General features: G+C 52.0%; 1 protein-coding gene across 1 annotated transcript in view; it reads left to right on the forward strand.

The window, feature by feature from the left end:
- The first annotated feature begins 5012 nt into the window (after positions 1-5012).
- c1ql4b (complement component 1, q subcomponent-like 4b) overlaps positions 5013-12500 on the forward strand; it is a 12286-nt gene continuing 4798 nt past the window's right edge. Inside the window, exon 1 of the mRNA XM_060068549.1 lies at positions 5013-5967. Coding sequence (XP_059924532.1) covers positions 5428-5967 — 540 coding nt within the window. The 5' untranslated portion in view covers positions 5013-5427. The remainder of the gene's footprint in view (positions 5968-12500) is intronic.

The raw sequence follows: 12500 nt of genomic DNA on the forward strand, positions 1-12500 counted from the left end.
AAGGGAGGAAGAGAGGGAAGGGGAGAGTAAGGGAGGGAGAGGAGTATTAAGATTAAGCAAGGGATGGAGAGAGAGAGAAGGGAGGGAAGGGAAAAAGGAAGGGGAGTGTTCATGAGGAAGAGGAGGGAGGAGGGTAAGGGAGGGATGGGAGAGAAGGGGAGAGAGGAAGGGAGGAAGAGATGGAAGGGGGGGAGTTAGGAAGGCACAGGAGTGGGGATACTAAGTGAGGGAGGAATGGGAGAGAGGGAGGGAGGCGGGGGTGGGGGGGGGAGTCGAAGAGCACAAGACAGATGACAAATTGTGATTAATAGATGGGTTCCGGGGCAGCAGTGTGGAGCGCTGCTCATTAATAGAGAGAATTAGACGGGCTGTGAGACTCAATCTGCACACTGTCACTCGCAATCAAGGCCCATAATCAGACCTGCGCGTGGGCTGGTGGAGGTGCACACACACACACACACACACACACACACACACGTGCACACGCACACACACACACACACACACACACACACTCGCACGCACACACACACACACTCAGCCACAGGCACATGTACACACACGCAAATGCTACAGTGTCATGTAGTACACTGACAGCATTAAAACCATCCGCCACTTTTCAATTACCTTCTCCACCTCAATCTCTCTCCATCACGACACACATCTTGTTCCCACGCTGTGTGTGTGTCTCTCTCTCTCTCTCTCTCTCTCTCTCTCTCTCTCTCTCTCTCTCTCTCTCTCTCTCTCTCTCCTCTCTCTCTCTCTCTCTCTCTCTCTCTCTCTCTCTCTCTCTCTCTCTCCTCTCTCTCTCTCTCTCTCTCTCTCTCTCTCTCTCGCCCTTGTGCTATCGGGTCGGATAAAGATCTGTGTCCTGGCCCCTGATAGACCTTTCTCTTGTCGGGGGCTGTTAATGGCCTCACCTCTCTAATCCAATGTTGGCTCAGTGCTCATGCCTATTGAGTGCTCCTAAGAGGGACTCCACCATCTCCGGGACCCCGCGGCCATAACCGGGCCGGTCTGCCGGCGGCCATGCTGTCTGTTTACACGACCGTCCCAGGAGGGGAGTGGCACGTGCTGCAGGTGTCCCGCCTCACAGATTACAGACGACATCGAGGGAAATCAACAATCATTACCTGTTCGTTAGTGAGACAAACAGGCTCCTTAATTAAGTAATTATCAACGCGTGAACCAAAGCTTTACACAAAAGACAAACACTGCCGTCGCTCATTACTCTAAAGATGGGCTCTGCTCCTCGGATACACCAGGGAAGACTTTCGATTAGCAGACTATTGTTAGCAGACTATTGTTAGCAGGACTATTGTTAGCAGACTGTCGTTAGACCCTCTTTAGTAGACTATCGTTAGACTATCTTTAGTAGACTATCGTAAGACTATCGTTAGACTATCGTTACCAGACTATTGTTAGACTATCATAAGCAGACTATCGTTAGATTATCGTCAGAAGACTATCAGTAGCAGACTATTGTTAGACGATATCATGAGACTATCATTAGACTATCGTTAGACTTTAATTAGTAGAATATCATTTGTAGACTATCATCAGACTATCATTAGTAGACTTTCATCAGTAGACTATCGTTAGTAGACTACTGTTAGACGATCATTAGTAGACTATCGTTAGTAGACTTTCTTCAGAATATCATTAGTAGACTATTGCTAGTAGACGAACTACTGCAGCAAAGACTATTGAAGCTTAGAGGTATCTCCTGAAGCTAATAGGTAAACTAATGTCGCAAACAGGTTCTTCAACGGTTGTTTGGCTGTTGGTAATGTGTATTAGTGTCATAGTGTTTCTAAATTATTATGGCTGTCGGATAGTGGGTAATCAAAGTATTGCAATGAAATAAATGTTCTTGTCAGATGCCTTGCTGCTAAAGTCAGACAGATAAGAACAAAATCCCTTAAGATGTTCAAAGATCCACATTCATACAGATACATTTCTCTCAAAACGACCTTGTACGATATGGATCTGAGTGGAGGAAGTCGTTGATATTGACAATGTTTTGACAAACCGCATTCTGATAACCATAACAGACGGAAACAGCTTGTCATGCATAGCATGAAGTGCCGGTGAATTATAAATATCATAGTCAATGCATAGTCTTATGGATTCCATCACAGCTAAGATATTCATCTGAGTATTTAATATTTGATAGGGCTGCAAACCCTTCATCTCGCTAAATTGTCTTCCCTTATGGCGATGATAATCTAAAGAACTGGCAGTGTGATATAGGCCTGGAATACCACACACACACACACACACACACACACACACACTCACACGCACACACACACACACACACACACACACACACGCATACACACCTACAAGCTTGCACGCATGCAGACACACATGACACATGCATGCACGCACACAAACCAATGCATGCACACACCCACACAAGCACGCACAAACACACACACCCAAATGCACACACACACACACACACACAATGAGGCACGCATGCACGCACACACACCCCCACACAAACACACACACATGCATGCTCACGCACACACAGATTTACCCACATGCCCACGCACACAGAGATGGATGCGTGAGCCTATAAACAATATTTCTCGTCTGCTAACAGGCCTCTGAACCAGTGACCCAGTGTTGCCAAAATAAGTTTCCTACTTTCTGACAAGCAGCCGTTATTTTCCATCTTCAAATGCAAATGTGGCCCCTGTCTTGCGGCCGGGCGCCCGGGGGCTAGGGCTGACAGAGAGCATCCTGGGGAGCGATCTATTGATCCATATTCAATATCTGCTGCTCTCACAACCCCCAAAGTTAGGGGATGAATAAATAAGGAGTGAAAGTGACAGCACATGTCCAAGTGCACTCAGAGGGGATAGGTGCCTAAATGAACACAAACACACGCACGCAGACAGGCACACAGACGCACACACACGCACACGCACGTACATTCACGCAGAAACACACGCACGCATGTACACTCATGCACAAACACGCACACTAACGCGCGCACACTCAAATGCGTACCACACACACGCAGGCACACACGCAAATAGACGCGCACACACGCAAACAGACGCGCATGCACAAATACACGCACACACACGTCGGGACGGACACACACACAAACACACACACACAAACACATGCACACACGCACAAACACACGTATACAGATTAGAGGGGTTGTCACTTGTCAGTAGCAACATGTCTGTCACCTCTAATAAGATGTGAAGGCTACAGACCCTCGTTACTGACCAGCGTTCCTCTGAGCAGCACTAACGACCAACACGTCGAAATGTATTCACCAAACAGCAGAAACAATGTGTGATAAATAAACATACATGCTTTCAGTGTTGGTAATTATTATCTGATATGCTGAGAGATATATTTGATTAATATTGGCCTACATCGACATTCATCAGGATATTAAACACAACACTATACAGATGTAATGGGTTGAATAAACAGCTGTTGGTTAAATGGGATTTGGGAAAGGTCGCGCGGGATGGGACGGTGTGTGCGCGCTTGGTCGGTGATGGGAGGGCGGGGGAGCAGGGTATTGCTGAGGAGAGAAAAGCCGGCGGATTACAACAAGTGAGGAAACTGTTGCTCTGCGCGCAAAAGTCTGCACGGTGGATCGGCTTAGCGAAAGTCGTTAGATTTATCCGATGCTCTCCGCCAAACTTCAGAAGATACGAGACGCTACTTTGGGGAATTGGCTTCCCCGCACACACACATGTGGAGGGATGGAGTTTCCGTGTGTTCCGTGTGTTTTGATGCTCGGTGTCGTGCAACACGGTGCTGCATGAAGACGCGCAGTCTGAACGGATTCTCTTGTTTCCCCGTTTGGAGAATCTAACCTTCATGCCCGCGGAGATTCAACACTAAAGGACAAATTAAATCAACGAGGTATACGAGCGAGGTAAGATTAACCCGTAAACTAAGTTAGATATCTATACGTGATCTTCACAAGTTTGTTTTAATCTTTGTGTTATTTATCTTATGAAATACATTTTAAACCACTGCACCTAATGCAAATAATGCTAGTTAAATTATCATTATCATTTGCCGTTGAATAGAATGAAGAAAGTAGTTGGTCATATTTGTTTATTGCAAATTAAATGTGACTAAATTACTTTCGACTATTGAGGCCTACAGTTAAATGTTGAAGAAATAATTGAAAATATATTTTAATTCTACACTAATATATATATTTATTTATTTGTAAGTAATTGTTGTAAATTAATTTAATTCACCGATTTTCATTCCTCAATAGAAAATTCGATAGATATATTTTGAAGATAATATTCTACTTCATACATTTACTAGAAATTATGAGTCTTTCAAAATAAGGGTGGTATTCATTGTCATGAATACTGAATACTAATTTTGTGTGTTCGTGTGTGTGTGTGTGTGTGTGTGTGTGTGTGTGTGTGTGTGTGTGTGTGTGTTTGTGTGTCCTCTTCTACTCTAGATTAACTGATGGGCCTTCAACATTTCTGACTACAATTAGAGGCTGAGCATAAAAGCACAAAAGCTGGATCAATCAATTTCTATCCCCAAAATAATTGAGAAAGGTTTTCACACCTTTATCTATTTATCTCCTAAACATAAATCCTAGATGGGAAAAACCCTTCATATTGATTCCGGAAAACAGCGTCTTGATAAATATAAACAAAGCATTGAATTCAACTCAGAGCTCGGATTTCTTTAGCAAAACCAAAGCAGAGGAACAAAAGGATTTCTGTTTTTGCGGTGAGCAGCCTCTCTGTATGTGGTGGATGAGATGAGCTCCACAGGGAACGCTGTGGACCCCACCTGACAGCCCGCCGCCCAGCGCCTGACACGCAGTCAGCAGAGCTTCCGTCTCAGGGCCGGATAAACACGACCGCTGGACCGTCCAGCGGGCTGCGCCGCTTCTACCCCAGACCGCCAGTCCACCGTCTCCAGCACCGACCACCCAGCAACCCCCCCGGCTCACCACAGGCCGTCAGTCCACAACCCCCCCCCCCTCCCCCCACAAGAGGAACACGCAGCCCGGCCTCCGGCCTGAGAGATCATGAAGCACCTCGGTAGATCGGGATAAAGAGCGACGCTTAAGGAGGTTGGAAGAGGAAGGGACTGTGGACTAAATGCGTGGAATGCTAAGCGATGGCGAAGCACACTTGCTATTCTCCCCGTGACTCCTGACTCCCCGTCACCCGCCTCCCAGCCCGGCCGTCGGGCTCCGAGCAGCAGCTCCTCCACCTCTCCTCCGTCGCTCCTCCCCTGAACCCCTGAACCCCTGAACCCCTTAGTCCGCTCCCACTCCGGTTCAGTCTGGCCGGCACGGCCCTCCCAGCCAAGGGGGAGGAGGACTTCCTCACGCTGGCTGGCTCTCGTCTCAGCCGCAAGAAGCGCGTGATCGGGGCGGGGGTCGGCGTGGCCATGGTGCTGGTGCTGCTGGTGGCCATCCCCCTATTGGTCCACACCACCAAGGGGGGGGGCTCCGGCGCGGCCCCCAGCCGCTACGAGATGCTGGGCGGCTGCAAGATGGTGTGCGACACCTTCACCCCCCCGCAGGGCGAGCTGACCGCCGCCTCCCCCCGGCCCCCCGACTTCCCGGGGCGGAAGGTCCAACCCGGGTTCCGCGGTAGTCCCGGACTTCCGGGTCCGACGGGCCCCAAAGGCCCCCCCGGAGAGCCCGGTAAGCCGGGTCCCGTCGGGCCCCCGGGACCCGGACCGGGGGGCTACGTCCCCTCCCTCTACAGCCTCAAGATCGCGTTCTACGCCGGGCTCCGCAAGCAGCACGAGGGCAGCGAGGTGCTGAAGTTCGACGACGTGGTCACCAACGTGGGCAACTACTACGAGCCCAGCACGGGCAAGTTCACCTGCCCGCTGCCCGGCATCTTCTTCTTCAGCTACCACGTGCTGATGAGGGGCGGAGACGGCACCAGCATGTGGGCCGACCTCAAGAAGAACGGGCAGGTGAGAAACTGGGGGGGGGGGGGGGGGGGGCGAGGCAGGGGATGGGGAGGCCACAGGGTCACAGTGTCCCACTGGGGGAGGGGGGGGGGGGGGGGAGTAAATTTAACAAATGTTAAGGTTCACCCCAAATGGAGGCGGGGCAGTTTCATTTTATAAAGTGTGCTTTACTTAGGTGTGGTGTAATTGTGTAAAGTACATCTGATGTATGAGATGTACTTCATTGATGCAGATGGGAAATGAGGCAGTGACGAGAAAGAAAGAGAGAGAGAGAGAGAGAGAGAGAGAGAGAGAGAGAGAGAGAGACAGAGACAGAGACAGAGACAGAGACAGAGAGAGAGAGAGAGAGAAAGAGAGAGAGAGGAAGAGAGCGAGAGAGAGAGAGAGAGAGATAGCGAGAGAGAGGAAGAGAGCGAGAGCGAGAGTGCGAGAGAGAGAGAGAGAGAGAGAGAGAGAGAGAGAGAGAGAGAGAGAGAGAGAGAGAGAGAGAGAGAGAGAGAGAGAGAGAGAGAGAGAGAGAGAGAGAGAGAGAGAGAGACAGTGTAGCGTGGCGGTGCTCCTCGTCTCCTGACGGAGTGACGTGTGGAAGGCGCCAGCTGGCGGCAGGTCCTCCGAGGGACTCCTGACTCCAACCTTAACGAACAAACAAAAGCGGCGCCGCCTCCCGAGCCACGCAGGCGTCCATCTGGAGCGTCCTGCCGCACTTGAACCCCTCCCTGTCTGACGTGCGCTACACCGAGCGGCGGTAGATCGGGGGGGTTTGAGGGGGCCGGGGCCCGGGGCGCGGCCGCGGCAGGACGGGGGCCCGGTGTTGACGGGGCCCCACGGCCCCTGGCGTAGCACCGTGACCCCGGGGCCCCCATGCTTTATTCATCACAGTCTGCCATCCGTCGGCCACACCGAGCCTCCTCCCGTCTCCCTCTCGCCCAGACACAGACACACCTGCTCAGGCAGAGAGTGTCAGCCCCGGCCCCCCCCCTACAGCCCCGGCCCCCCCTATAGCCCCGCCCCCCCCATCAGAGCTGGCCCCCCCATCAGCCCCGGCCCCCCCATCAGAGCCGGCCTCTCCATCAGACCGGCTTTACGGGTGTGGTTATGTTGAGGGTCTCCTTGCATCTACATTGAAAGGAGAAACGAGTGCGTGGACACATACACGCACCGTAAAGTAGGTCTTTTATTTGACGGAGCGGGTCTATAAAGCCTGTCTATTTGCTTCCCGTTCGATTGATTTGACGGGGGGACTACGTGTCGGTAGGTAAAGAGGGCAGGGGGGGAAAATGCCAACTATAATTGGGGGTCTGGCTTTGTCGCATACCAGCGCGGTTATTGTCATTCCTGTCCTCTTCTGCTGTTAAATGTTTCATCGCCCTGAGATGAGGTCCTCTCTCTTCCTGGCCCCCTCCTCCACAGACACATACATTAGGCACACTTACACACACGCACACAGGCACGCACACGCATCCATTAGGCACACCCACACGCAGACACACACACACACACTCACTTTGCATGTATGTGTGCAAGACGCAAGAAGGCATGTATGTATGCACACACACACACACACACACACACACACACACACACACACACACACACACACACACACACACACACACACACACACACACACACACACACACACACACACAACAGGCACAGGCAAACAGACACACACGCGCACACCCACCATTTGCCCGATGCACCCACTTTACCTAGGCTATTGACTGAAGTGACTTTCTTCCATTATATTCTCTATCAACTAAATTATTTAACCTCATTCAGTGACAATCTTGTCCTCAGTTTCTGAACAAACATGGACGGCTCCCTAGCGAATACACAAGTAGAGACACAACCTTGAGGAGATGTTGTTCTGGGCGGTGGGGATAGGTGATCCAGCTCCCACACAAAGGTTACCTTTAGGAAAATGGGCGATAGGAGTGCAGCCATCATTGGAACAATGAGCATTTTGTCTCATACTGTTTATATTAAGGAATTATTTTGCTCAATGCAACGCAGACAAGGGAGATAGAGGAATCTAGTTCTGGGCGACCGTGTCTGAATATTTATTCTAAATATAGAATGCACAAAAGTTTGGCGGCGTGATTGTGCATATCGATGAATGCACGTGTGTGTGTGTGTGTGTGTGTGTGTGTGTGTGTGTGTGTGTGTGTGTGTGTGTGTGTGTGTCTATCCGTGTGTGTGCATGTGTGTGTGTGTCTATCTGTGTGTGTGTGTGTGTGTGCATGCCTGCTGTTGTGTGTGTGTGCTGATGTGTGTGTGTGTGTGTGTGTACCTGCTGTTGTGTGTGTGTGTGTGTGTGTGTGTGTGTCTATCTGTGTGTGTGTGTGCATGCCTGCTGTTGTGTGTGTGCTGATGTGTGTGTGTGTTGGAGTTTGTGTGTGTGTGTGTGTGTGTGTGTGTGTGTGTGTGTGTGTGTGTGTGTGTGTGTGTGTGTGTGTGTGTGTGTGTGTGTGTGTGTGTGTGTGTGTGTGTGTGTGCAGTCAAGAAAAGAGACAAGATTAAAACGTATTCAGAGCGAAGGGGAGCAGAACTCCGACAGAGGCTCACACAGGGTGGAGGCTGATCAGGACAAGACAGACTGATAGATACCTCCACCTGGACAAAGCGTGGCGGAGGAGAGGCAGGCTGGAGGAAGATTGGCGAGATGGGCGATCCTTCAAAACGCTCCAGGAGACAGATGAGATGGAGAGCGAAGCCGTGTACACGGCCGCGAGACGGATGTTTGACACAGAGACACAGAGTCCATCAGCTCCCCGGCCCCGTGGAGCACAGACCTTCACCAGACGCTGACGTGGACCGCTCCGCCGCCGCTGGTGGTGTGGTGAGAGCATCAGGGAGGAAGGACGCCTCAGGTCCTGGGAGGGAGAAACAGAAGAAGAAGGAGGAGAAGGAGGAGGAGGAGAAGGAGGAGGAGAAGGAGGGGGAGAAGAAGAAGGAGACGAAGGAGGAGGAGGAAAAAACGCACCGCCTCTTGATGTCAAATAAATCATCCTAAGATTTGTGTTGACTTAGATGACCTTTTTAAATAGATTTATGGTTCACAACCGATATGTAGGCTGCCCTTTGGAATGATGAGCTGGCATGGCCGGTGAATATTTATAGTTAGAATGTGATCCGGGAGGGTCAGTTTGGGAAGGATCCATCGAGTCCTCTATTCCCCTCGTGTGTTTTAGAGACGGCCGACTAAGGCCGGCGTCCGGCTGACTTCCATCAACAGGCCGAACCGGACCACACTGGCTTCTGTTTGATTGGCTGTTTAACGTGAATGTTTCACAGGATCAATTGTACAATAATAGAATAGAAGACGCTCAGGTTAAAAAATAGGAAGGTGGAATTTAAGAATAAAGTAATAAAGAGTGTCAGGTTAAATGTACGTTAACGTACGGTTGGAAGTAAGAGGGTAATGTACCGAGCGGCGTACTAATTAATTTTTTTAATTGAAATCAAAGGAACACGGCGTGTCATATAATATCCGAGTTCTGTGGCGTCAGGTCTGGACAGCAGCCTCGTTAGCTCTTTAATTGCGACATCAAAACGCGTTGGGCAGGAAGTGAGCAGAATGTGAACCGGTGTTCGAGGTGTTGTGCGGTCGCTGGGGGACCGCAGGCTGCTAATGAACTTGTTCTGCTCGCTGGCGTGGGGGGGGGGACGCTCTAAGAAGCTGCTCTAAGAAGCTTCTCTAAGAAGCTGCTTCTCGCCGCCGCCGCCGCGCTAGCTTCTGGCTATGGAAATAATAGCTTCCACCGTCTCCTTCCCCGCGTCCGACAGGAACCGCGTCTTCCACAATGCACATAATGAGCGCTATCTTGTGCCGACGTCTGCAGTTCATTGGGACTCAGAAGTTTTGTTTCCGTTGGGCTCCTGGTGTTGAGGACACCGCTTTGCCATTACCGCCCGCTGGCTCTAATGGCCGACGCCATTATGGTGGGAAACCCAGGCGACCCGGAGCTGAGGCCTTTGGTGTCCTTCATCCCTGTTACAGCCTGCCTGGCCTCCGTCACCTCCGTCAGGGAGCACCTCCGTCAGGGAGCACCTCCGTCAGGGGGCACCTCCGTCACCTCCATTAGGGAGCACCTCCGTCAGAGAGCACCTCCGTCACCTCCATTAGGGAGCACCTCCGTCAGGGAGCACCTCCGTCACCTCCATCAGGGAGCACCTCCGTCAGAGAGCACCTCCGTCATGGAGCACCTCCGTCAGGGGGCACCTCCGTCAGGGGGCACCTCCGTCAGGGAGCACCTCCGTCACCTCCATTAGGGAGCACCTCCCTCACCTCCGTCAGAGAGCACCTCCTTCAGAGAGCACCTCCGTCAGGGGGCACCTCCGTCACGGGGCACCTCCGTCAGGGGGCACCTCCGTCACCTCCATTAGGGAGCACCTCCGTCAGGGGGCACCTCCGTCACCTGCATTAGGGAGCACCTCCGTCAGGGAGCACCTCCGTCAGAGAGCACCTCCGTCAGCGAGCACCTCCATCAGATAGCACCTCCGTCAGCTAGCACCTCCCTCAGAGAGCACCTCCGTCACCTCCGTCAGCGAGCACCTCCGTCAGGGAGCTCCTCCGTCAGGGGGACCACTCGCTACACGGTGAGCTAATGGTAAACAGGTGGAGAGGTATAGAGGTGTTTTATAGATGAAATAGCTGTTTAAATGTTTAAAGGGTTCAATGTTTAAAAGATGACGCTTGCGCTCATTTATCTCAGTTCTGCGATTTGATAAAATTATTATCTTTAGATATGGTTAAGAATATATAGAGAAAACCGACCAATCTTATGATTAATTAAGGATTAATGATTTATTTAATGTGTTCAAGCTGTGCTTTGGTTTCTAATCTACAGGTACAGCAATGACTGATATTACACACACACACAGCCACACAGTCACACACACACACACACACACACACATACACACACCGTGCACACGCACAGACACACTCACACACAATGAAGGACCAATTAGGGTCTTTCTAATCAACGGCTTGACACCTTAGGTCCTGAGTGTCATGGCACAATATTAGCATTTATATGCCAATTAGGCTCTGAGGGTGTGGCGTCGGAGAAAGGTGCTGTACTTTTCCACACCGGAAAGAGAGCCTAGAGCGAGAGAGCGAGAGAGAGGGAGAGGGAGAGAGAGAGAGAGAGAGAGAGAGAGAGACAGCTCGGGAGTGAGAGAGAGAAAGAGAGACAGAGGAGGGGGAGACAACCAGGAACAGCGAGACAGCGAGACACACACTGAGATGGAGAGAGAGAAAAAAAGCCTGAAACAATTCCCCCCGTCCCCCCGTCCCCCGCCGCCCCCCTCCCTGTTAACCCCCATCGGTCCCTCCGGTGGGTCTAAGGCTGCCCCCGTCGGTTCCGCTCCGAGGACTCCGTACATCACAGTGAACCCATCCTGTCGGCTTTATTGCCATTTAGGGCTCTGTGGTACGGCCGCCGCGACAGAGGGGAACCGGCGGACCGAGGTTCATAAACCGTCGCAGCACCGGCCGGCCTGTCCACCACCACCTCCACCACCACCACCACCACCACCACCACCTCCACCACCACCACCACCTCCACCTCCACCACCACCACCACCACCTCCACCACCACCACCACGCCTTACCGCCTACCTGCCAGCTCCACGCTCCCACATGGATGTGCTTGATCAGTTCGCTGTCTCAAAAGCTCCCTCGCCATTACTCACAGACCCCCCCCTCTCCCCCGCTGTCTCCCCCCTCTTAGCCTGTGCCTGGACTGTTAAAGGCCTCCTGTATGGGCGCTCTTGTGAAGGGCTGGGCGACCGCGAGCCACCCCTCCATACGTCTCCCCCCCCCCCCCCCCCGCTGGGCGCCCGGACCCGGGGGCTGTTCATCTTCTTTACCGAGCCGCTGGGCAGAGCTCCACCTGAAGGCTATTCCGCCTCGCCGCGGCGTTGGAACCGGCGCCCTTACGTTTATTGGACCTCTAGTATAAGTCAGTCAATTATTTAAGTGTTATTCACTTGACTCGTCCTTGCTCTCTCGCTCTCCCTCTCGCTGTCTGTCTGATTGCCTTCCTCAACTATATTCTCTCTCTCCCTCTCTCTCTCTCTCTCTCTCTCTCTCTCTCTGTCATTACCATTGCTGTCTCGCTCTCTCTGTCTCTCCCCTTCTCTCTCTCTCTCTCTCTGCCTCTCGCCCTCTCTCCCCCTGCCTCTCCCTCTCGCTCTCATTCTCCTCCTCCCTCTTTCTCCCTCTCTCTCTCCCTCTCCATCTCCCTCTTTCGCTCTCCTTTTCCCCCCCTCTCTCCCTCTCTCTCTCTCTCTCTCCCCCTCTCTCTCTCTCTCTCTCTCTCCCCCGTTCTCTCCCCCTCTCTCTCTCTCTCTCTATCCTTCCCCCTTGCACTCTCTCTCTCTCTCTCTCTCTCTCTCTCTCTACCCCGCTCTCTCCCCCTTCCTCTCTCTATATATAAATGCAGTCTCTTTAATGAAAGTGGAGGCAGTGTGTAGCTCTGTCTCCCAGCGGCCCCGCCCGGCTACAGCTCTGGGAGCAGATCAAG

This window comes from Gadus macrocephalus, chromosome 13 (assembly GCF_031168955.1).
Source record: "Gadus macrocephalus chromosome 13, ASM3116895v1".
Taxonomy (NCBI): domain Eukaryota; kingdom Metazoa; phylum Chordata; class Actinopteri; order Gadiformes; family Gadidae; genus Gadus; species Gadus macrocephalus.